General features: G+C 41.5%; 2 protein-coding genes across 2 annotated transcripts in view; one reads left to right on the top strand and one right to left on the bottom strand.

Annotated features, from left to right (window-relative positions):
- Positions 1–6,734, bottom strand: part of LOC139924442 (aryl hydrocarbon receptor-like) — a 37,507-nt gene extending 30,773 nt beyond the window's left edge. Inside the window, exon 1 of the mRNA XM_071915455.2 lies at positions 6,347–6,734. Within this exon, the coding sequence (XP_071771556.1) occupies positions 6,347–6,429 (83 nt within the window). The 5' untranslated portion in view covers positions 6,430–6,734. The remainder of the gene's footprint in view (positions 1–6,346) is intronic.
- A 7,402-nt stretch (positions 6,735–14,136) lies between these two features.
- ndufa10 (NADH:ubiquinone oxidoreductase subunit A10) lies at positions 14,137–25,181 on the top strand. The gene is made up of 10 exons (XM_071915623.2): positions 14,137–14,274; positions 15,683–15,851; positions 17,636–17,851; positions 18,049–18,135; positions 19,598–19,719; positions 21,786–21,865; positions 22,553–22,607; positions 22,733–22,818; positions 23,126–23,234; positions 24,900–25,181. The coding sequence occupies exons 1-10, from the start codon at positions 14,200–14,202 to the stop codon at positions 24,966–24,968; spliced, it is 1,068 nt and encodes a 355-aa protein (XP_071771724.1). The 5' UTR covers positions 14,137–14,199; the 3' UTR covers positions 24,969–25,181.
- Positions 25,182–26,431: the final 1,250 nt, after the last annotated feature.

Raw genomic sequence — 26,431 nt, 5'->3', positions numbered from 1 at the left:
TGTACAAATGAACCTTGCCATCATACCTCAAACAAAACTATTATACACAACATACTAAGAGAAAAGTCTGCAAGTCAGCTGACACAAGCTGCACAACTACTAGGATCTGAAAAGCTTGCACGTCGAGTAACCTGAGATGAACAAAACATATGTTGTGCGTGAGTTTTCTGAGTGTCAATACCCTGTGATGAAATAAGACTCATGGGGCATGTAACAACAGAGTCATTTCCTAATACTGACTCTGTTCAGGCCTGGCTCACCAGCGTTGCCAGAGCGCGGCATCTGCTGCTCTTTGCAGGATGACACACTCTAATAAAACAGTAGAATTGTAGAACGGTATTGAAATTCACCGATGGCACACTGCTCCGAACCTTTCCAGGGAGAGAGGAGGCAGCCATAAACGTGACTAATAAACACTTCAGCGCGGGTGAGTCAACAGCCGTCATTAGCCCGCTGAGATATACAAGTCAGACGAGACAGTCGACAAAATGCCCCGGGCCAAAGCTGTGGTCTGCTTCGAAGAGCCAAGCATAGAAAGCCCCGGTCTGTAGTGCAGCTGTTAGCATATATTACACTGTAATATGACACTAGAGGACACAGATCACCTTTTGCTAGAGCTTCAAAATGTGTGTCGCCGCTGAGGCTTTTTGTGAATATTTTGTGATTTTGTGAATGCGAAATTTAGAAGTTTGCCAACTCATAGCTTTTATTGATAAGTTTATTATAATTGGGCTATGTAATGTACAACTTGAACCACTGAAACACATCATGCAGTGATGGGAATCGAAATCTACATGGAGAATCAATGCAAAGGTTCTAGAAAATCTATGACGCCACCTCGCACCGCTCAATATGCTCATGCAATGTGTCAAAATGGAAGATGTTGTTTTTTTTACCATTGGAAAGGCTTTATTTTTTCTCACTGCGCTATTTACGGGGGCAACAGCGTTCGATGAAGTCAGATGAGACCACCCATGCTGAAGGCCAAATTCAAATTTACGAGTCTTGGTGGAGACACATGTCATTAATCACAAAACAGACACACATGCTGAACCTCGAGCCAAACCAAGCGGCAGTGGGAAGGAGCGATGGGGACAACACACAACATAATTTCCCTACTATATATACCTGCTGAGGAAAGCCCAGGTCAACTCAACAGCCTTCTGGTCAGGGCGTGCAGGTGACACATGCTCTTAAAGATTTGACGTTTAAGCTTTTTGGGGTACTTTCTGAACCTATACCTCAAAATGTGTCTAGTGTAGTGAATGTCAAAATGCTTCTAGCCTCAAAATACACTTAAAACTCATATTTAGCTATTATATAGTGTCAGTCCTTGTATCAAAAATCCAGATAATTCTGAGTGAAAAAGTCTTCAATACAATTGTCTTGCCATACTGCGTTTATGGATTGGGCCGTTAATGGAAATATCCACCCTAAAACACTTCAACAATGTTAAAAGCAGCATTTCTGGGTCCATTTTGTTGTTTGGTGGTGAATTTTTCTTATTTCCATAAAATGTTTCAGTGATCTAAAACAAGGGCTTCTGTCTAGAGCTGCCATTTTGCACCGACTTTCAACAATCACACATATGGAGAAATCCATCGTAGAAGAAGCAGAGAGACCAATTACTCTTACTACGCTATTACTATTGCTCTCTCCACCTACACGTATAACTCATAGCTGAAAGGCATTCTGGGAAATGTAGGAAATCACTAACTGAAGTGGAAGTGGACGAGGCAGGCTGAAAGTGAAAGTGGGAAAGTGGGTTCACCAAAAAATTGAAATTACCACACTTCATCACAGAATAACTCCTGGAATACATTGAACATCACACATTGATGATTTATAACAGTTAAAGAGTATCCGAGGGTGGATTTTTGCTTCAACTTCAACATTTTGTCATGACAGAAAACTTTAAACAAGAGGCCAAATATTAGATCAAGCTGTTTTCATGTTGAGGCGAACCACTGCCATTAATAACACCTAATCCAGAATAAACTTTGATAGGATTTGTTATTTCAGACACCCTTGCATCATGGAATGGATGTCAAGAAAACTAGGCAATATTTGCACTTCCAGAACTCCCTACCTTAACCCTTTAAGAAGTCAAACTCTGTAACTTTCACTCATTACAGAAACTGTGGTTGATGATAGGCAATTTTTTCCCCCCTCCTTCCCATTGAATAGTCTGCGGGGAATGCAGCCATAACTCAATTGCTGGGCCTCAGACCCAGGCAGTACCTTCCCAGAAATGGAACAGGACTGATCTCACTCTCAAGAAATGCCTTGCCCGAGACAAAAGCCAGTATTCAGAGCCATTTTTTCCACCTTGACTCGCTATGGATCACGGGGCTGAGCAGCAGACATCAGGGGGTTCATTGTAAGAGAGTGATGATTTACCTCATCCCTCTGTTTTTCTCTGGGATGGCCTATTTAAAGAGCGACGGAGATAGGGGCCTGAACCCGGAGACCCCTGTCTCGGATTCAAAGCGACTCATGTTGCACTCAGTCCGCTGTAATGTCGCTGGCATGCTTTTGTCTGCTCTAAGTAGGCGGCGCGGCTGCCAGTAACTACACAGATCTAGAAGCATGTCTGAAAAACATAACTTTGTACACACAAGCTTACCTGCTGACAAACACATACTGCATATCCAAGTAGGAGAGTTTAGAAAAGCAGGCTCTGGCCTACAGAGCAGCTTCACAGAGAGAGAGAGAGGGAGAAAAGAGCTCACACAAAAAATATGTTGCACACGACTACAGAAGCACCAAGATGATGAATGGGCTACAAACAAGAGCTTTTTTATTTGACAATATCCTCTCCCTGTGTTAGGTGTTCCCTCCTTCTGGTGTCCCAGCGTGAACCCCAGGCATTCCTTCCACCTGAGCACCAGCCATGGCTGAAAATGGATTTACCTACTTCCTCTACATCTGAGAAATCTTTGTTTCGAAATCTCCCCGTGGATTTGTCTCCACAGAGAGGGCTCCAAGGGAGAGGGGAGTGATCCACCTGATCAGATGATGGGTGCCAGCCGTTGAGAATTAGAAGCTACTGCCACTTAGGCTAAAGGCCATATTTTTATTATTATCCAAAAATCCAAAGTGGGGCTGCAACAGAGAAGAATGTCCCATAATTGAGATGTTGTAGATTAATTCTATTTGCCCAGATGAAATTCTGGTGTCAGCATGGTCACTGTGGGAAATCTTCTCCACATCGGAAGTGATGAAGTTGGAAAATAGAGAGCAAAATCCAAATCTGTCTCCTGTCACCTCACAGTATTTAAAATTTAAAGTTCAATCAGTTTTCAAACGGCTACCTCTTGCTCCCATTTGGAGCTGACAAGGTGCAAAGTTAACTAGTGCAGTTTTAACATACACACTATAGTAGGGAAACTGAATCCTAATAATTCCAGGTAGAGTTCTGAAAGTGCAAATCATTCACCTATGATTAGTTGGTCTTGTTATTTATGCACACAATATCCTATGAGTTTCATTCCAGGCTCCATCATCAACAGAGACACTTGTAGAGTAGTGTAAGAGAGTTAAACTTAGAACAATGGTCAAATGTGTTTAGTGGATGTCTAAAAGGAGGCCTCCTTGTAGATTAAACAACCAAAAGAACAATGGGCCACTATGTTATTGTGCACCAAGTTTGTTTTGGCTTTCTGCCACACCTCTATCAGCAAGTCTGTATGCGAGTGTGTGTGTATGTGTTTGCGTGTTGCTGCTTGTGTGTGTGTACGCGAGTGTGTATGTGCGTGTGTGACTCATACTGGCTGGCTGAGACACTGATCCCTTTAGATTACTGTTGGCCAAAAACGTTTGCATCGGTGAAGCACGTTACCCACTCTAATCGAGACTTGCATTGTTTACTAAAATAGATTATGTCCTGTAACACTATACAAAACGGTATAACTGACAATCCACTTGCTGACGATTAGGTACAATTTCATTTACATGCACTTGCAGCCGCATGCGCGCAAAAGAATAGGTATGCACAAAAGAATATGCGCACGCACGCACCCACACACACATACACACACACACCTTACCGCAAGTTCCCTCCCTGGAGGGACTTTAATGAGCCCTAGGAAATAATTAAACCATATTTTCACACAGACTACTACAGTAATCATGTAGAAATGTCTGCTACAGATACAGAACAATACAGCAGGAAGAACAAAGCAACTTCACAACGCAATTACAATGTTGCTAATGTGTATTTAGCAGTGTGTAGTAAATGCATTAGCTGAATAGTGAGGGGCAAGAGCAATCAGTTTCATCAGTTTTCAATCAGCAATCTGGGCGGGGAAAGTGAATGAGAAACGCTTTCCTCTCCCTCAACAACTACTGCTGAGATGTCCTTGATCAAGGCCGTGAACACCCAACTGATAAACTGGTTAATTTTCCCTGCATAAAGAAAGGCTACGAGAAAACCTCTTCACCAATAACACACATTCGCTTGTTTTTAGGAATTTCTGATCTAGTGCAATGCTTGGCACAGGAGAGTGGCGGCAAAAATAAAGAGGGGGAACGGGGAGTAAAACAGAGAATTTGGATGGACAGAACTCCCCTTGGAATGCCACTATGGACCACAGCCTTTTACAGTCAGTCTCAATGGTGCCTTTGTGCAGCCAAGCCCAGATGGCTGTCCAGGAAACCTCAGTCCTCGCTGCACAGTCCCACATCTTCATAAACATAGAGACGTCTGTACACAGGCCACCTTTTTATTTTGGGATTTGCACTGGGAACAGTCTATTTGCAAACGCCAAATACGCTATAACATTCCTATAGGGACTCACGTGCATCTGTGGTACTTGATAGTGAGTTTAGGCTGACCTTCAACTTCATAGTATTTTTATCTCCTATAGTATCAATTCTATAGGAGGCCTTAAAGTTGCTGTGGTATTTGTAGTATCATTCTAAAATGTATTGTAGAGTTAATATACTTGTTTCTGGTAAGGACATACTGTAGGCTACACAACCTATATGGACAGGTATATGAACTGACCAAAATACACCAAGGAAGTGTTATATTATCCACACACACTAACACTGGAACAGTGAAAGCAGAAAGCTTGTGCAAGTTTCCCTGAGTTTTTTCTTTGTTCCATTGCTTTTTGGTAACTGTTTAGAAGTTTCTTTTGAAAGTAGTTCCAGCCTAAATTAGTCCCTGTGAGTGTCACAAAATATGGTTGTACTGGAAGAAGTTGAAGAACCGAGGTTTCAACCCCTTCAAACAGCCAAAAGCTGTCCAGTGGAAGAAGAAGACAAAGAATGAGAAAACCAAAACGAAATAAGAGGAAAAAAAACAAGACGAATACACACACACACACACACACACACACACACACACACACACACACACACACACAACCAGCAGTGTTCTCATAATGAAGCAGAGGCCGTATCAGATTACAATAACATACTCGGAGCCCGCGAGCCCCCGCCTCCCCCCGCCCTCCTGTGAGCATCGCGTGAGAGCAGCAGCCGACTCTCCAACTTGATTGTGATTAATGCGCGAGAGCACTGTTTCCACGCCAGACCAAAACTATAGGAGACACATTCTTAAGGTAACCCGAGAGAAAAAACCCAGAGACGGACAGAACCAAAAACACAACACACCAGATTGTTTCCCCCCTTTCTTCCCTCCGACTTAAACAAGCAGACGCCATAACTTGCAAATACAAACTTTTAAATGCCAAAAATACAGGACACATGGATCAAAAAGTTAAGATTCAGGGATGCAGTGGAAATTAAACCCACCTTGAGTCAGTTTACCTAGCTTTTTAGCCTGACAGATATATCTCTAACTTAAATTCATAGTATGCATCTCACTGGATAGTATAAACCGATGTATTTTATATGAAGAGAGGGGTTTTAAGGAGGGAAAGCACAAATTAACCCTTTTCTGAAAATATGAGTTTTGTTTGTGTTGGTTGTTAGCTTAACTTACCAACTGGAGGTCAGTGTTTACCCACCTATTAATTTACCACTACATCAATGGTTTGGCCACTACATCAATGGTTTGGCACTGAACGTATTTATTTTTTATTGATGACAAATAACCCTTTCATTTAGGACTATCGTAGTCTGTAGCTAGGCTATTCATTTTCTAAATTATCATTTTTTCAGTCAGGCCTATACTCTCGTTTTCTGTACTGGCCCATGTGTAACGTTAAATAAGCTGTTAACTAACTTTAGTTTTTCATAACGAGATAACCACATATTCACAATAGTGCAATGCCTGACTAGATAACCGAGAAAAGGTTAAAGGAAACCCTAGCACCCCTTAAAGTATATGATAGTCACAACATTTTCTCCTACACAACATTTTGACAAGTCTTACGGTTTCTGGACAGGCTTCTTCCGCTTCTTGGCAGCATAAATCCCGGGGTTGCCCAACATTGTGTCACTTTGCTTATCGTTCATAAAAACCTAGGTTAACATTCACTCCTTCGCTACAGGCTTCATCCATCCATACGAGTCCGTTTATTTTTCTTTAGCCACCGAGTTCAAGTCCCTTAAAAATGAAGCCGGGTTCCGCGGAGGATCCGTACCGCACTGACAGCCCCCATGGGCGGTCACTATTATTGACTTTGGTCGGTGCTGCGGTGAGACCAGAAGTAGTTGTACTGCTGGTAGTTGCGGGGAAGGAAGGAAAGTTTCTGAAAAGTTTCAACAGTGAGGGAATAGAGTGTGATCACCGCCGATTTTTTCCTCCCACTTCTAGTTTCTAGTTTCCCCTTGAAGTCAGCCTATGTCCAGCCCCCCCCCCCCCCACTAGAATAAACAATGCAGACTTGTTATTCACGGTCACTTACTACAACTGAATGTAAAGTGATCCCCCTTTCGCAGCAGGTAAAAAGTGGGCCTGTCGGGGTTTTTTTTTGGCATGGGGCGTTTTCAGGAAATCATATAGGCCTATGTACAGTCAGTCATATAATTTGTTAAGGTGGACTGGACTGTTTGGGGTTTTAGGTCTGATTTCAGAGCCTCCTTCTATTCATCATGTTCATCACCCAGTGATGGAAAAAATACTCAGATCCTTTACTGAAGTAAAAGTAGCAATACCATAATGGAAAAATACTTCATTAAAAGTAAACGTTCTGCATTCAGAAGTTTAGTTAAGTGCATGTAAAACCTTATTCTGCAAAGTAACTAGTAGCCTAACTACAGCCATCAGATAAATGTAGTGGAATAAAAAGTACAATATTTCCCTCTGAAATGTAGTGGAGTAAAAGAGAACCTCAAAATTGTACTTAAGTACAGTACTTGAGTAAATGTACTTAGTTACTTCCCACCTCTGCCATTACCCTTATGACAAAGAACTAAAGTAATACTATGTTTTTACAAGGTATGCTGTACAAGCATCACAGCAAAACAAAGGAGTATTATAGGAATATTATAGCAATGCCATAGGAGATAAAGAAGATCTGAGATTTTTGTTAGATTTATGTTATGATTTAGTATAGAACTGAGTAACTGTTTATACTGTAGGTGGAGTGATAACCACAGTGGGCAGAGTGAAACCTATGATCAAAACAATCATCCTTATACATTCTGTCACTGTGCTGACTTCTAGGGAGGGAAATGATGCTGAAATTAAACTATTCCTCATTTCTCTGGAGACCCCCTGGAACCCCTTAAAGGACCCTCAGTGGTCTCTGGACCCCACTTTGGGAACCACTGGTGTAGGCAATTTATCTGTCAGGACTTTTTATGGAAACTTGATATAGTGAGGGCCACAGTTAAAAGCCATAAAACAGCCTAATGAACTAATTTTAAACACACAAAACACAATTACATGCACACCACGGCCAATGTTCTTAGTATGTTTTCACATTTAGATTTTTTCAGGTCCAACATTTACAAAGGTTGGTCAGCTGAGTGACTGAGGGGCTTTCAAAAATGGGTTAGGGTTAACCCTAACCCTTAGATTCATTGCTAGCAGCAAGAGGCCTAGCAACGAGCTCGCTGTTTCAACCGACAGCTGACTCTGGAGTCATTATTCTCTGCGGGTCCAAGTACTACAGGCATGTAAGAGACTAATTATATATTGCTCCAAAATCGCCGAACTTATCCTTTAATGTGAAAAGAATAGAACGCACACCCATACAAGGTACTGACCATTGGAAAAGTCACAAGGCTAAAGAGTAAAAAAGAGATAGACGCACACTTCTCTCCACGCAAAAAAAAAGATCAGGTTTATTCCAACATGTTTCGGTGTACGCCTTCATCAGGGTACTGTACTACTATAATGTGACAGCTAAACACAATGTCAATGGACTTTGAAGCATGTGTTAAAGGTTTGGTTACATTTGTTGCCATGGAGAATAATGCACCTGTATTTAGAGTTCAGTGGGATTTGAGAGCTGGAACAATATCATACCTATCATTTTCCTTCAACAAGTCCTACCCTACTATCTATGCTTACTTATCCATGACTGATATATTTAAACCCATGTGGCAGCTTTAATTAACTTTTTCCCCACTTGGCACCACTATAGATGGTCGGTGCCCCTAGCGGTTGCCTATGTAGCCTATCACTCAAGGCTATACCCAAATGACTTATAATTATCCTTCCAAATAATTGTTATTCAGGCTTACTCTAAAACGCTAAGCATTACTGGCTTACTGCACTGGCATCCATCTAGCAAGAGATCTGTATTTTATTGTTAAAAACAAGTATTCATCTTTTTTCATTTATAAAGTAGGCACAAACACGACATTACTGCTCCACAAAAACCTACAAATTTACATTTTTAAGGTGCAGAAGTGCTATATATTGGCTGACATTGACCATCTACTGTTTATAACCAATGAGTAATAAAAAGATAAACTACTATGACCTCCAGTTAATGATCATCATAAAGCAAACAACCAAACAACCACTAATATAAATGAAATCAATTATATTTTCAGAAAAGCATTAATTTATGCTTTTTTTCCTTAAAGTGGTAATCTTTGGGACTTTTTTTCTAATTTTGTCTCCATATTTTTTGCTAAGCACTCGTTGCTGTGGTGTTTTTTATTTTGTCTCCATCTTTCCTTCTAAGCGCTCATCGCTGTGGTGTTTCTGCACTGCACTTCCCAGAGATCACCTGTCAATCAAACAGTGTGGGCAGGGCTTGGATTTTCTGTTGATGCAGTTTGAGTTTCTCTTTTCTTTGTCTGTTAAGCCATGGTGGCTATCGCTGCTCATGCTAACTACCCAGTTCCTCTTCTATTCATTCCAAACAAACAGAGATAAAAAAAGGTGGTAAACTCATTTATCGCTAACGTAATGAAGAATCACGATAATATTCCTATGACATTCCTTTGGGCCTTGGAGTGCGTCTGCAGCACTCGATGGCGAGTTTATCGTGATCTCAGCATAGTATGTTTTTTCACCTATGCTATCACTATAATCATAGAATGTTTCTATAGGGACTATATGATATTTGAAGCATCCTTTGTAAGGGTGATCCATATCTCCTCACCTCACCGCACCTCAATGGCAGCTAGAGCGCTGTTGCCCACAGTTCCCATAGAGACCATTCACGCTCCCAGAATTCCCCTTTTCCTCTGTAAACAACCGTGTTTGTCTTGGGCCCGCTTGTACTTCCTCATAGCAACTGTCTATCACGTCCACATTCCCCCGCTTGAAGTATGTCAGCGATTCAAACGCCGAGCTCTTGTTTACTTGCGTGCGAAAAGGAAGCACTTTTGCTTTTCATCATGACAGACTTTAGCCGTTGTGCAAGATCCCGATCGCATGCTGCACACATCGTTTTCACGGCGGAGAGTTTGACTGATGGGCGATTGAGAGACGCCCAAGTAAAGGTGGAGGCCTCTGTGTGGAAGCTGTGCCATGTCTCTGTCATTGAGAAAGGATGCGCTTTTTCCCCCTCAGGTCATGCGCATTAAGCACACATGTCTAGGACGCATTCAGTGTCACTGTTGTCATTGTTTTTCAGGTCTGGCACCTAGAAGATTTGCATTTTTATAAACCAGGCGAATGTGGTAGATATCTGTAAAGCATGAGAGCTAATAATGTGTGATTTCATAATGTGTGTGTGTCCGTGTCCGTGCATCAAGTGCCATTATCTAGTGCTGCGGCTCTTTCAACACTTCCTTTAACCCAGTTCATGCGCATGTCCGTGCATCATGTGCCATTATCTAGTGGTGGGGTTCTTTCAACACTTCCTTTAACCCAGTTCACGTTGCCAGGACGTCGCTTACCTCCACCCTCCTTCGCCGCCTTGAGGGACAGCTATATTTAACCCTGCCTGCACATGAGCTTTCTGTGTACGGGGGCTGTAACAGGATAACAAAGCAGCCATAGAGCCATTCAGACAGCGGGAGAGGGGAACATGGCGGCTGCCTGGCCACAGAATTTGACGTGCGGTTGTTGGTGAGCCCTTGCGCAGCTGTTCCCATGGGTTTAATCCATTCAGCGTGTTTGTTTATATGGCCACGGCACATTCCTGTGTGACAGCTGTCAGTGCGCAGCCATCAACACCATAGCTCAATGTCTTTATTTCTAGATGAAGTCTAGAGCGACGCTCGGGTTTATTCAGCCCCAGTGGTGGTTTTTAGTGGGGATGGCAGGCTACCTCACCGCCTTTTACTGTTCTGCACCCGCTGCCCTGCTGCCCTCGGATAACTGAACAGAAAACTCGGTTTCATCATTCTAACAGAGTTAAGTCTTGCGTTGTGATCTCTTAACAGGGTTCCCCCAGACCTTGAAAATCCTTGAAAGTTTGTGGATTTTAGAAGTTAAAACAATTCACATACTGAGGAAAACCCTGTGATTGGTATTTGTCTGAAGGATGAAGGATTTCACCAGGATTCCTTGGCTCGACAAGATCATGAGTAGAAATCTGGTCTAATTCTGGCCAATGTGATGTCTTGCACCAAAACATTACCATTTTGAGTCCTTGAATGTGACCAAACAAGATCTTGAAAGTCACTGAAAAGTCCTTAGTGTGGGTCCTTAGTGTGGGAACCCTGTGCTATTCTTGGAGCTGAAGCATTACAATGTTTTAGCGATGAATACACATTTTCAGGGATGTGTCTGGGATCGTCTTTCACAAAACCAGAATTTTCAATCCAGCTCAATTCCCTTTCTGTGCTTTGAGCGAAGCCTTCTGAGGCCACGGGTGGAAAACTAGACGACCGGGCACCAGCCGCCTCACATGACGATGCCCGATGTTTGCAGCGGCCTCTGAAGCGCGGAGTCCTTTTAAAACAGGGCCGAGGTTTGCGAGGAAGCGGGAGGCCGGCCCCTGTGGGAAGGGCATAGCGTGTGAAGGATGGAAGGGCATTTATCACACAGCGAGATGCAACCCGGCCCCCTATTATACACTCGACCACGGCTCCATTAAAATTAACATCAGGTCGTATAAGCTGCCCTGGGAGTGTCATGGTTTCTGCTCATTTGCACTTGTGCGGTCGGAGAGTTAAAGTGTGATGTTATTAGCTAACTATGACAGCTGCCTCCGTGTGTTCCGAGGGGAGCTGATGGAGAAACCACAGCGGCGGTCAGCAGGCGGACGGCGGTAATTGCTGCCCTGTGTTTGCTGTTTTCTCCCCCTCTCGTCTACCAGCAGCGCCTTCCTCTTCCTCCCAGACAGAAATCAGACGTTATCAACACCACCTGTTGTCCCGGGACTATCTTTCAAAGAGACACGCCTGAAACAAATGCATAACAAGGGCATATAATGTAGTAAATCAAGCGTATATGAACCTCAGTTGTGATATGTGCATCATGTGAGATCAAAATGAAACACACTGTTGCAGTAGCCTTCCTGGTAAGGTTTTATGAAGGTGTAGGGCAGAGCACTAAAAAACCTATTTTTGTTGCTATGCTTTTCCAGTTGTTTTAACGATAAACAATGCAGGCAAATTGCCTCCCCACTGGCACTGTTAAAGCCACTCCAAGCTGCAGAAAAGCGAAATAAAACCTGCTGTAAAACCGGGGGAAATTTGGCAGAGACGGGCTGCCAAATCCCTCAGCTGGCCTCACAGGGCTTCAGCCGTGAGACCTGAATGTGGAGTATTGTTGTTTTACGGCACTGTACATTATTCACTAATTACTTTGGTTCCTGTGGGTGTGTATGTGTAGCAGGATGTGCACACAGTAAAGTGCTGGCAACTGTGTGTGTGTGTGTGTGTGTGTATCTGAGGGTGTGCTCATTCAATGCTGGCGAGGGTGTGAATGTGTGTGTGTGGGTGAGTGTGTGTGTGTATGTATAGCAAAGTGATAGGAGTTTTTATACGTATGTGAGTGATGCGTGTGTGTATGTGTGTGCGTGTGCACAAGCATGTGTGTGTGTGTGTCTGTTTGCTAGGTGACTGAATTCATCCCTCTACCTTGACTGCAAAGATCCATGGCTTGTACAAGTTTCTTTCCCTCCGTTTCTTCCCGTCTGCACCACCAGTTTACCATTTCTTTCTAATCAGTCATCCAGTCTTTTAATTATTCACCAATACTTTCTTCTTTGGTTCCGAATAACAATACTAACAACCTCACAAAGACAGAACTTGCTGCTAGTTCAACTCATTTCAAAATTATTTTGTCAAGCTATAACTATTTTGAAAGAGTTGTGGGAACCTTTTTTTATGCACATGCCTGCCTGTTTAGTATCCATTACCCATTCATGTTCCCTTTTTATTTATCTTTTTATTTCATTTTAGTTCATTTATCTCTTTTCCTTCTTTGTGCCTTAAGTCTTGTGTTGTTTGATTGTATGTTTGTCTGAAGGAAACAATAAAAACTATAATTGAAAAAGTTGTGAAACTACCTCTGAACAGCATTATTGTGCATGGAGCAACACGCTGACAGCTGAGACACAAGCCAGAGCACAATGCAGCATGCAGTGTGTGTATTTAAGTTCCGAAAAAAGCACAAGGAGTGGATGAAGAGGAATCAAGAGAAAAGCTGGGAAACAGAAATGGATGCAAAAACAGAAATCTGAAGTTTGGATGATTTTGGTATAATAAAGGATGATCAAACTAACTGAAATTAGTTCAAGCCCTAGTTCAGTTGCCAGCAGTTAAACTGCAGCCTATATTTGAAACACTGGCGCTCACACTGACTGAGCTATGAAATATGAAGAGGTGTAACTGACGGTCGGCCATGTTTACATTCATGGTTTCCTAGACGACGGAGGAAACAGCCAGCGAGTCACGCTCATGAGCTGACAGACTGGAGCCGTTATGTAAAACCTCATGAATTCAGGTGTGCATACAGGGATGAATACATGTTAAGAAACAGGCGGGCCTCGCCAAAGGACAATCAATAGGCTGTGGGATGATTTATAATCCATTTGTTTTATTTGGCATCATCTTCTCGGAAGGAAGAGCTCCGTAAGCTGTTGACACAATGATACTCATGATCTAATCCGATCAGCAGCATCCCCACCATGAGGCAATATCTATGCATTTGTGCCAAAAACAACTCTAGATGTGCTTGTTTTTGGCAGCATCCTGCAAAACTTCTAACCCTATGTATTTCGATGGAACCTTCACCTATAGTGTGCAATATCATCTTGTCTATAACACCATTTTCTGAATATGCATGAGTCCACAAACCAATTGGGATCTTGTTCCCATCACACTGAACATGATATGTTGGTATAGTGTATGCTCATTCTCTGCAGCTGGCCAGCGTATTTTTATGAGATGGCTGTGGGCTTCTCTGGCATCAGTGGTGGAAGAGCTTTATTTGAGATGAATCATTAACCCCACCTACTGGTGAAACCCACAATAAGCAATAGTCCTATGTGACAGAGCCAAAAATAGACACACATTAGGCCATGGCCCTCCATAAGATTTAGTCCCAGTGACTTATATGGGAAGATTTGTATTGTTATTGATTTAGTATTGAATTATATAACTGTCAGCACTGTGCATGGGGAGATAATAGTGAGAGTGCAACCTATGATTCGAATATTCATTCTTATACATTCTCTAATTTGGTTAAATTCCAGTCAATCCCCTCAATGTCCCAGCTTTGACAACCACTGCCTTATATTTCTCTCTCTCTCAAAAAAAAAATGCGATTCATGATTCAGGCAAGGACCTAGACAGATGTTTGACGTATAAAGTATGAGACAAAAAGCCAAAGCCCGCACTCCCTGTGACGTACTATTCCGGCGCCTCAGAGCGGAGGACGATTTCTTGGGTCAGGTTAGAGGGATTTGGAGGACAGTAAACATGGCCCTGACGGTGACCCGGTTGGTCATCCCGTCGGGAGCAGCTGCTTTCAAAGCGGCGACAACTGTACAAAAGGTAAGGATAGAAAATACGACTTCATAGAAAATCCCTGGACCTGCGAAAATGTCAAGTTCACAAGGACAAGCTAGCTTGCTAGCACGTTAGCATCACAGTCAGTCGCCAACAAGCTAGCAAGCTGTTAGCTTGTTTGCTCATCTTGGCATCACTTGTCAGCATCTCTTACTGATTTAACCAGCTAGGGTGGTCAACAGAGCAATCAACCAGCACTTTGATAGGCTAAATTATTACATTTAGTGGCACAGAGGTGGCTTGTGTACCAAATTGAGCATTTGAGCTGCCACCAAAGCTAAGCTAGTGTGAGCTAGTTAGCTAGCCCCGATACATTCCGTGCGTTCGTTTATGGAGAGACCGGTATGCCAACTTCTACTAAAAAATCTGTCAGTTTAATGTGCCAGTGCTTACTGACATAATACACACGTAGTAGAAATTGATTTGAGACCTTTACGCATCGTTCGGATCCACTCTCCAATTCGGCATAAATCCAGCAGACCAAGCAACTCTTATTTTACGAAAACTTCGATTTTTAGTATTGGATCACCTGCTACTCCCCCATTCTGCTACGACCAAATACAACGTGGATGTTTACGTTATAGCGGGCAGCGTGAACTAATTCTTTAAATTGCGATTTTATTGAACTGAAGTGCTTGGTGGAAAAGGTCTATGCCGAATTTATCCTGACGTTTCGTAGGTCTTGCGTCTTGTTCTACGAGATATGTATGTTTGCCGGTAAGGAAGGCAGCGTTAAATTGCCGGATTTTTGAATGCAGTTTGGCGTGAGAGTATTGGTAGAGCCAGCTAGATAACAACTGTGACAGTAATTCATTTAAACTGTAGGCTATTTGTATTCTGTTATCATAGCTGTCATTCAATGATTCGTTATTAGGTATCAATAAAAACCAGCCAATTGTAATGTTTTTTGTGGGGCAGTGTTGATAATAGGCAATACATTGGCCAAGTCTGATCATTTAAATAGCTTACAATGCATATATTCATGTCTGGACACATTTCTGTATATGACATTATGCTCTCCCATCTGTACATGTGAGTAGCTTGTGGTGCACACTTGGTACATCCACTTTCCCCTGTAAATCTGTAAGCAAATGTGCTGTATCTATTTATTTTTAATTTAATTACTCTCATCTTCAGTATGTTCTGTTGTTTTTATTGTCATCATTACACTCCATTTGTCTTGTTTTTATCTATATCCTATTTTCTGCAACAAAAAAAAGACAACCTAATTTCCCATGGGGATCGTTAGTTTCATCTTATCTCAATGTAATTAGTATGCCATATGCAGTTCTCCTAGTGAGGATGGTGAAAGATGATAGAAATGGCTGTGTATCCTTAATATTGCCTGCTTTAACTCCACGTTGCCAATGAGAGTGGTGTTTTTGTCATCTAGGCTGGTGTTCACACAAGCTCAGTCAGAAGCCTGCGGTATGGCTGGTGGGCCTACGCGCTCGGTGAGAGGACAACGCCGCGATTCAAGGAGTACAGCAAAATCATCTCCATTGATGGCAACCTGGCCTCGGGCAAAGGAGCACTGGCCCAAAAGCTGGCTGACAAGCTGGGTAATTATTCGATTGCAGGAGTGTACCAATGACTTTTTCACTGTGCCAATACACTGAACAGTATCCGCAGGGGGATAGGCTACTATTGAATTAACAGATAGTAAGAAGGGCTGTTTGCAGGGCAACAGTATTTACAGACCAGCAGAACCACTTTGCTTCCCATGATGATTCATTATATCAGAGATATAATAAACGTTTGTAGCGTTTCCAGGCCATTTGCCCACTCTGGCTATAAAAGAGGGATTCTATGAAGGAGCAGGTAGCTTCCATTATTTGACTATTGTTATGAATAATGAGTGAAAGTTACCATTGCATATTAAGTGCGCTGCAATTCTTTCATAGGATTCCTGAGAGTGATTGATGCATTAGATTGCACCCATATTCCATCACTGCAGCCCTGGAGAACATGAGGCCGAGTTTATGAATAGAAAATCTTTTCACAGCCTCAGTGTGATGGTACAGTATTGTATCAATGAAAAGTATGCCAACTGTGCCTTAATGACAGGCAGTGATAAACCTATTTACCTATGCATTTACACTATCTGCAGTTTTCCTCCTGCAGTCCTCTCTAGCCTTGGCAGCAGTGCTATGTTTTGCTGTTCCAGTGTTTTTGTATTGCTCATATGTATTCATTATAGTAGTTTGTTTTTCTTGAGAGAAGAACGCAAATATTAGTAATCCATTTCTGTCCCATACACACTTTTACAGTCTACTTGACGTGTTGAAATTGTCAGCAGCATATGTTTACGTAACCCCACAATTATTATTGCTTTTAGTATTTTATTATTTTCGATTGCTTATTTTTATATTGTAGTCATGTGCTTACATGATATTTCCTTTTCCCTGCTGAATCAAATAACATTTGCCGCTGCAACGGCCTAATTTCCCTACGGGGATCAATAGTTTCATCTTATCTTATATCCTCTGCTCTGGATCTGTCCCTGACACATGTGATTGGCTATTTCTTTTCACAAATTCTGCCTCTTTTATGTGAACATGCTGGACTGGAAAATCCTGGGTTGACATAGCGAGTTGATTAGCACCTTTGTGAGACCAGCTAGCCAGCCATTGTTAGGTTTTGTGAAGCCAGCTGTTGCAAATATACCTTGACTGTATTGAACTTGCTTTGTGAGACGGGGCCCTGATGACAGCAGAGCAGCTAGCAGCAGCACTGTTTGTTGTAGTATCGTTCCCCTGGCAGTGTGTCCTCATTTTGTCCTCTGTGTGTTGTTTGGCCACTGCATAAGGAAATTATAATGGGGGAAATGTGCTTATTAAGTGACAAGTAGATTAATGTACAGCGTGTCAACTTCCTTGTAGAATCAATGGATGCTTCTGGTTTGAGATAATAAGATGATGACAAACAGGTGTGGTGTGGTGTGTGTTTTGAAGCAATTAGCTAGGTTACTTCCATTCTGTGTAATCCTTTGAATCATGTTTTTAAAAAGTTGTTTTATCATTTGAAATTGTGCCAAAAATTAGTTTCCCTTTAAAAGTGTTTTCCCTTGGCAGTGCTTCGATATCACGCCAGGGAAGAAAATCACACAATCGTTTCCATTGTTGTGGTTTGTTTTCCTAGTGCTGACATTTCAAACCGTTAAACATTTTAAACACATTTCAAAAACCTTTCATCTAGCTGCAGTGCTACCAAAGGGACGTCCCTGTCACGCATGTCAACAATGTGGCGGCGCTGCTGGGTTATTCTATGTGGGAAGACACATTTGACAGATGCTGTAAATACAGATTTATGGTGAAAACGTAAACATTTGTCTCCATATCTGCAGGGATGCTCTACATGCCCGAGCCCGACACTTTTTACTTGGACAAGATGACCGGGGAGAAGGAGCCCCTCTCTGTCGATTACAATGGGATGTGCAGCCTGGAGAAGTTCTACACGGACCCTAAGGCTACTGATGGGAACTCCTACAGGCTACAGCTGTGGATGTACACCATAAGGCTCATGCAGTACTCTGACGCCATCGAACACCTCATCACCACAGGTATTACTGCCTCAAAGGATGAACAGAAATGCAGTGTGTGGTATTGTAGCAAGACTTGCAAAGATATATTTGAAACATGTTATCTTTTATGTGAGATAACGATGCGTGACATCATTAGATTTTAAAATTTCAATGATCAGGATATATATTAACAAATACACCACCATTAATGTTTTCCCTAATCTTCTGTGTTCAAGGCCAAGGAGTGATCCTGGAGCGTTCCCCCTTCAGTGACATGGTCTTTGTGGAGGCCATGTACAAACAGGGCTACATCAGGAGGGAGTGTGAGTATTGCAGTGTAAATAACATCAAAGATGCTACCAAGAGTTCTTGCACTCTTTCATAACCTCCACTGAAAATTACAGTACATGCAGGCCAAGCACGACCACTTCAGTTTGCATTGCTTTGCTCTATAAAAAGACATTTTCTTCATTTCATTTTGCCCATATATAATCCATAATCATGTGTCTGGAAAGAGGTTACAGCTATTTGCATGTGATGGGATAGGTAGGCTAGTGAGCTAAAATTCGTAAAACTCTGCGGTAACATAATAGCGGCGTGCAAAATCTGCGACCTGATCATTTTATCTAATTCAGAAATTTACTACAGCTGTGAATACCGGATGGAGCCACATTGTCTAGTCTAGTCTTGTTTATTTATACAGCCCTTTATCACAAGCATGTCTCAAAGGGCTTTACATTGCCGCTGTGTTATCCTCAGCTGTATGCCAGGAGACAGCCAATCAGAACCAACATGTTAATTAAGCTTTACATATTTAACACCTTGTTCACGCCTGTGTGGCAGTGCAACATGTCAGAACGGCAGAGAAACCATCTTTTATAACCAAAATCAGAGAGGTAATTAATTGCAAAGCCAGTATGTGTGTCATATTTATTAAACATCTTGATGATAATTAAAGAGTAACTAAATCCCAAACCCCAATCTGTGGTGAAGCCTGACATCTAATGGTGAAAAGTAGGATACTGAACTGGTCATCTGCTATTGGCTGGTCTTTGGTGGCAGGTGATGTCACCACCTGTTGTATTAGAAGGTGACATCACCTGGCACCAAAGATCAGCCAATAGCAGATGGCAATTTCAGTAGCATGCTTTTTACCAGTAGATGTCAGGCTTTACACAGATTTAGGGTTTAGTGCCACTTTAATGATGATAATTAGTGATAATTAATGCCCAGGGACAGAATGTAACTTTATCTATTGATTTTGTAATAATTTTAATTTATTTTCATTGGTTAACATTAATTTCCGCAATATACCATCTTACTAGAGCAGGTGGTATTTCTTGCACCGCGGTGTGCTTTTATGAATCGCCTTAACAATATGCAAATAATCAAAAGGTCTGGGGGTACAGGGAAATGCTAATATAATGCTAATAACAACCCGGTATTTCACATTTATGAATGAGAAAACACCCTACCGTGACAGTATCTGCCCCTTATGGTACACTAAATCTGCCGGTAAGAAAGACCATCAATCTCTGCCACTTTCTTCCAAGCATTATTTCATTTGTCAGGGTCTTTATGAGTTGACAGAAATGGGTCTTATAACTTGGTAAATCCCTACATCGCTGTAATATCGTGTCTGGTGTGCAATTGGGGTTATGCTGCATATCACAAAAATTTGCTCACCATTTGTTTCACGCTGTGGCTCAGGCATTACACATTTGCACTGAAGTGTTAAGGTTTTGCCTCTGTACAAATCCACATCTCCTGTGCTCTGCGATGCAGGCGTGGACCACTACAATGAGATCAAAGGCATCAGCATCTGTGAGTTCCTGCCTCCGCACCTTGCCATCTACGTGGACCTGCCAGCCGAGGAGGTGCAGAAGAAGCTGAAACAGAGTAGCAAGGTGAGGATACTGTAATCTGATAATGTCTATTTTTCAGTCTCTCCCAGTATGTGGGTGTACATGGAGGCTAAAATTCTATTCATAATCGGAACAACAGCCTAATCAGAATAAAAATGCCTCATGTAACCACCTGAAATGGGTTAGATTCACCCATTCCAAATGAAATTTTGTTTGGTATGAACTGAGGTTTGCTCAGTAGGAGAATATTAGCACCTAATAGCCATGCAAATGCTTAAACCAGCTACTTTAATAGTCTTTTGCAGTCTGTCAACTTACAGAAAGTGACATCAACGACTTTCCAGGAAAATTTAAAACATGGCAGGTGCAAAACAGAATAGGTCTGCAGGCGTTATAACTGTCTTGTTGGAAACTTCTGAAAGATTTAAGAATCACTGAACACCGGTCAAAAGCATTGAAACAATGACAATGGTTACATAGTACTTTTTTGACATGTGCTGTTGAATATTCCTGCATAATAATTGCAGGAGGAGTATATTCTGCTGAGATTACTGCTTAATTCCAAAGCAACAGTATAAACATAAATATTGCCCACAATATATGTTCATTTTGGTGTGCTAGAATGCAGGATCATTTAACTATGCATGTCAAAAAGTGTTTTTCTGATTATGTTGGCTGTCAAATGATTTTAAAAATGAACTAATTAGGTATTTGCATCTTTATAATCCTTTTCTTTTTTTATAATCCATTTTCAGTTGTTGTCTGTTGTTATTTTTCTCCTCAGTAGACACTTATGTGGAAAAGTTTTATATACTTTTGGCCAGCTGTTTCTATTTGGCTGCTGCTTTGTTAGCTGAAGTTTTCAACTAATTGAGAATTTTTCTTCCTTCTGTGACGTAGTGAAGTGAGACGGCAAAAGGAATATATATATATATATATATATATATATATATATATATATATATATATATATATATATATATATATAGAATAGGTCTGCAGGCATACATATATATATATATGTGTGTGTGTGTTCTTTTAATCTAGTTTGGAAAATAAGAGACCTTTAGGCTTAATGTGAGATGTGGGGAAAACAAACATAGCTTTAACTGGACCTTCTCCTCAGCCAAGTGCCTCTGGTCATGTCACAACTACAGAGTTTAGTTTTTGCTTTACTGCATGCGTCGCCCATTCAAAGCCTCTCACCAGCTTACACTTGGCAGGCGGGAGGGCCTCTCACCAAGCCGGAGCAGTATATAATTGTAGCCTAGGAAATAATCCACTCTTTGAAGATAATCACCAAACTTTGCTGGAAGTGAGTGTCTTAAGAGTTAGATATCGAGTAACGTATACAGCCAGAATTGTGTAGTCTTTTGTTTTCGCTCAGGCCAAGAACTCTGTGCTTTGAAGGCGGCTCTCAACAAACACCTTTTAATCCATACTTTGGACACTGCTGTGAATTAATTTTAATACGTTTTTCCCACAGTTCTCTTTTTATGTGAAGTTTCAGTCACACTAGTTTGAAAGCTGATGGCTTCAAGCTTCTGTCTTTTGAACATCATAAAATAAATGGCACCTCTTTGTATTCATCTCAAAAAACTTTAGGAATAAGTGCAAGTTTGTTGAATAGAAATTCTGTTTAGCTCGTTGTTGACCTCCCAAATGAGGATGTAATATGCTTTAAAGTGGTCAGTGGAATGGCTAGTGGAAAGGCAATAAGGCACGAGTCCAAGTTCTTACTTCACCAGTGCAGTCAATTAATAAATCGTTTGCACTTGCAGCCAAAGCCCGAATAAGATTTTAAGTATGGTCCTAAGCTTCCGTTCATATTAGCTACTGTTGGAGAGGATTACTTTGACTTTAGCCTAAATCAAAATGAGCTCAAGTGGCATGCTATTTGGACTTGTACTTTAATTTACCCAAAGTCAACATGCTATAAGCTTTTTATCTCATGTAGCTTTGTTCAGATCTTTTTTTTAGTTTTGTCTTGAGTCTTCAGGCATGTCAAAGTGATCCCATGTCAAGTAATGGGAAAATATGAGAGAAGCCTTCTTTTGGCACAGGTATTTGGGTTTGAGTAGAAGTAAATGCTGCCTCTTTCTTCCCAGCCTTATCTTCAGAATGTGCCCCTGGCGTATCTGAAGAGTATTGAGGATTCCTACAAGAAGTCTTTCCTGCCCAAAATCAGGTGAGTGGGTGGACTGATGGATAGATGTGGATGAGATCTCAGACCAAGTTAAGAGTGATGTTGAACTTTGGCAGTACCTTGGGTTGTGTAGCTTCCTGGTCATGATAAAACCCCAAAATCAGTGATCCTCTGTTATCTGTTGCTCCAGTAGAGGAGATTAGAGAAGTGTGTTTTTTCTCTTTCTCCATTCACTGCCATTGTATGGAGGAACAGGTCTGAAAATCACACTTCTAGCACATAAAGGAATGCGAACAAAGCAGATTCTGACAATATATAAAAAAAGTAGTCATGCTGCTGAATTGTGGTTAAGTTAATCGCTTTCTTTATGTTTATTGAACCCTTCAGTTTGAACAAGTGTAAGACCGACATCCAAGGAAACTTATGCTGATGGAACGAAGAAAATAGTACGTTTACCAATAATTGTAAATAGGCAAATCAGACTCATTTTTTTAATATATGGGCCGAATTTGCTTTGTCAAAGTCCTGTCTCCCACCTTTTTTCGCCTGTTTACAATTTGCTACAATTTACAAGAGAATCGCAGATTTTGGTGTTATATCATGGCCTGGAAGCTACACAACCCAAGGTACTGCCAAAGTTCAACATTAACTAACCATTTTGTGGATTATTATTTGTTTATTTTATTTTCCGTATTATAAGTTTAAGTTTAATTTTTCTTTTTCTTTCAGTGAAAGTGCAGAAGTGCTCGCTTATGATGCAACCCAAGCACAAGATGTTGAAAGGGTAAGAGTATAGTAGCTGGACTTCTGAAACTGTGACAGCAGTGTAAGAATTATTAGTTTGTTATCATGGCCCTAAAATGTATTTCTCATTATTGTAGAGTGCATATTAATTTTTCCTGTTGGCAGGTGGCAGAAGACATCGAGTATTTGAAATTCGACAAAGGACCGTGGCTAGAGCAGGATGATGTCACCTACCACCACATGAGGATGCTGTGAGTACCCGATGAGTGCCAGACACCTCCAGATTGAAATGCAAATCACAGACCCGAGATCTGCAATGGAAAGTCAGATGCACACGAACCTATCATAACTCCAGTCGCTGTTTTTCGTAGCTATTAGGGATAAAATGCAAAACCAGAATTGAACCAGACAGAGTGATGAAAATTCAGATCTGTTCTGAATCCTTTATGTATGCGTTGCCCCGCTCATCTTTCACTTTCTGCCATGCAGGTTTTTAATATTTCTAATTAGGCTGGTTGTCTCTCTCTCGCCCTCACTCTCTCGTTCTCTCTCATACAGGGTGGAAGACAAGCAGAGGGTGGCGACCCTGACCACCATCCCGAAGTTCCTGCCAGAAGTCACCATCGGGGCTCACGACTACGACGAGAAATACTACGCCTATAAATCGGTACGTAGGGGAAAGATATTAATTTCTCCCGGACTTTATGGGTGGCACTGCATCATCTAGTATGAGAGAACTGGGACATGAATTATATACCGCCACACAAGGATCACATCTCCCTCGTCTAGACCCTTCTCTCTCTTGCTGTTCCTGTGTTCTCCTTATAATGAATAGCTATATTCCCGCGCCCTCTCCAGCGTGAGGTTTTCTGGTCATCAGTTGCGACGCCACTGTTTCCAGCGCGACGGAACTCATTTTCTTTCCGCTGAAATATTGAATGACTTTGCAAGTCACAAGCAGGCAAATGCCAGATGCAGAATACTCCGCGACGCCCCCGGTATCATCAGTCTTGTAGGAAAACATTTGGGTCTGACCTTTTCTGTTTATTGACTGGAGACTAGTTTATTCTCCCCCCGCTGCAAAAATCAGGCTGCGTAATGTGCAACAGGAGTCTCTGACCTGACATTTTGTGCCGAGCCGGATCGCGGTGGAGAGAGTGGGCGCGCGCGTGCTTTGGGAAATGCGATATGCAACGGCTTATGCTTTCAGAATTTCTCTCGGTGGCTTTTGTGTTGACAAAAGTGCAATCTTTGGAAGGAGGAGGGTGGGATGCTGAGCCTGGGTGTCCTGTGTATGATTCAATAGAAAATTGAAATCTTGATTGGATACCTACATTCAACCAAAAACATTTGGAAAAACAAAACCACGCTACAAAAAAAAGTGAGACTTTTCCAACAAGCCCAAGCAGAATTAATGAGCCCCATTGTTCTCGTCACAAGCCTGCATCACTTTTGCAATCGTGACTGATATTTGGCATTCATGTTATATTTGAGGCTATTGTCAGTCTAATTGTAAACTCGGTGTGAAGGTCACCATGCAGTAAAAAGGCACAGGGAGCGCCGGCTTCGGTTAACTCAGGTTTTTGTTCCCCAAATGCCAGGACTAATGGCGTGACAAAGTGCCGGTGACAGAGAGCAGCCTGGCTGTCTATCACTCTGTCAGTGATGTGGCTTCACATTAGCAGTAACTCATAACATGCTGTTTGCCAAGGGCTCAGGAGTGATGGACTGCAATGTCGCCCCTAGTGACACAAGCACTTTGCTATACCATTAGTCTTGACTGTCATCCCACACCCAAGGATGGATGAGTCTTGAGTGGCTCCTTCTTCAAAGCTTAAGGGAAAAGGCCGGGATTCTTAAATCAGATATCTTTTAAAACCCGGCCCAAGTGTCCTTTGGATTTAGAGAGGATCTATTGGAGTGATCTACTCCAGATGTATTACTTGACCTTAGATATATGGTCCATAGCACAAGTATTGAGACAGTGAGGTAAATGTTGACTCATCTAGAGTGTAATCACTATTTAATTATTCATTCATGTTAAAGCATTTTAAAAGAAGACCAACATTAGCTCCCATCCCAGTATTTGTGAATGTATGTGCATATATTTGCAATTCTGATTTTGAGTTTTATTCCTCAAGTTTAGCTTCCCAACTGTAGTTTTCACTGTTTAGTCCTGATGGCCTTTATAATTTTATTCTAAAGTGAGATATGCTAATTGCCCTCTCAACAACTACTCCCTGATAAGTCCCCTAGTACGCATGAGCGGTTTGGTTCGCAGGTTCGCTGTCGTGTTCCTTCAGTTGACTGTCAGTTTTTCTTTTCTCTGTAGCTCCCCGGTAAGAAGTACGCACCTGGTTACAACGCAGACGTGGGAGACAAAAACATCTGGCTGAAGTGAAGGAGTCAACCCGGCTCCGGTGTTGCTGTAAATGAGTCTGTCGCTAATCACCCAACCATTTTCACCTGTTTGATCTGCCCCATGGGTGGAGAACTCTGTACACTCATCCATATTTGTTCCAGTTGTTGTCTGCTATGGGCCAACTGTGCGCATCAAGGAGAAATTGTACATCCTTAATAATATGTATGTATTGAAAGAATAAATTTTAAAGCTCAGAAATGTCTTGTTTTTTTTTTCTCATTCTAATGCTGCGTTCCAGAGATGTTGTAAAGTGGGAAATTCTGACTTTCTACCAGGAAAAATGCAATGGAAAAGCCATTCAAGTCAGATTTCCAAGTAGGAAACTTGGGCAAGATTTCCAAGGATTTCTTCTTAATTTGTTTTTAATCCTTAAAAAAAAAAATCGCTTTTCAGTATTGCATGATCTTAAATCCATCAAAACATACACATTTGAAATTTAAAGTTGCACTGACAGTTGCTTATGTTTTATGCTAACTAGCGAGCTAATGTTGCTAAAGAAAATTTGACATATTAGCTGTTGTGTAGGTGACAGTATTTTACGTTGGGAAAAGAAAGTCATGCATGTGTCCATGTTTGTCCCCTGTTTTTTCTGAGCTGGATCACTGGAACACAGGAAGGTTGTAATTACGTGCCGCCAGCTGAGAGTTTCTGACCTTGAATGGAACACAGCATAACAGCTCGTCATTTTTTTTCCTTGTGAACGAGCCCCAAAGTAAGGCACCTGAATAGGTCAAAATGGGATTCTAATTAGCCTGGATGTTGCTGTCACGATGGCTCTCCACCTGCGCAGAGGTTCACATTAATTGGCACTCGGCTTCTCCATTCTGTCATGAAGTTGTCCTAAAATGTGTAGATATGTATGTGCCTGTTGCAGTAACTACAGGACTAGATTTTTTACCTTTTTAAGAGTTTCACTACTCATTATTTGCCTTCGGCTGGGTCCTCACTATTTGCAAGTCACTACTGTATTCATACATCTGACAGCCAGTTCATAATTGCACCATGGTGTCTCCTTTTGAAAACATTGTCGTCTCAATGCTAGCGTGCCGTGTGTTTTGATTAATTGGTCTGAAGACTTTTCCTCACTCACAAAGTGATTCTCTGAACTTTTGAGAGTGTGTGACACACAGTCAAGTATTACATTCATTTGGAGGCTGCACAAGACCTGCTTCCACTGGGTATTTTTGTAAACAGATGTATAACATCTGTATTTTCAGTTACAATGAGTTCAATTTGAAATTTCCTTTCAAGTCAAACTTAAGAATATATCTGAATATACCCAAAATATGGCCAAATAAATTCTGTATTAGGGCTTTAATGTGACTTTTAGTCCAGATTATTTATAAACAATACATTTACTAACTTTACAAACAATACATTTTACAAACAAATTGAAATTTACAATCTGCCGTTATTTACAAACAGCAGTTGTCAATGAATGC

This window comes from Centroberyx gerrardi, chromosome 10 (assembly GCF_048128805.1).
Source record: "Centroberyx gerrardi isolate f3 chromosome 10, fCenGer3.hap1.cur.20231027, whole genome shotgun sequence".
NCBI classification, from domain to species: domain Eukaryota; kingdom Metazoa; phylum Chordata; class Actinopteri; order Beryciformes; family Berycidae; genus Centroberyx; species Centroberyx gerrardi.
This window is presented reverse-complemented; position numbering and strand designations above follow the sequence as displayed.

What these genes read in the sequence shown, in the direction of transcription:
- ndufa10 (XM_071915623.2), top strand. Translation starts at nt 14,200, where the DNA reads ATGGCCCTGACGGTGACCCGGTTGGTCATCCCGTCGGGAGCAGCTGCT. An exon ending in AAGCACAAGATGTTGAAAGG is followed by an intron (nt 22,608 to 22,732) that starts GTAAGAGTATAG and finishes TCCTGTTGGCAG; the next exon opens with GTGGCAGAAGACATCGAGTA. An exon ending in TACCACCACATGAGGATGCT is followed by an intron (nt 22,819 to 23,125) that starts GTGAGTACCCGA and finishes TCTCTCATACAG; the next exon opens with GGTGGAAGACAAGCAGAGGG.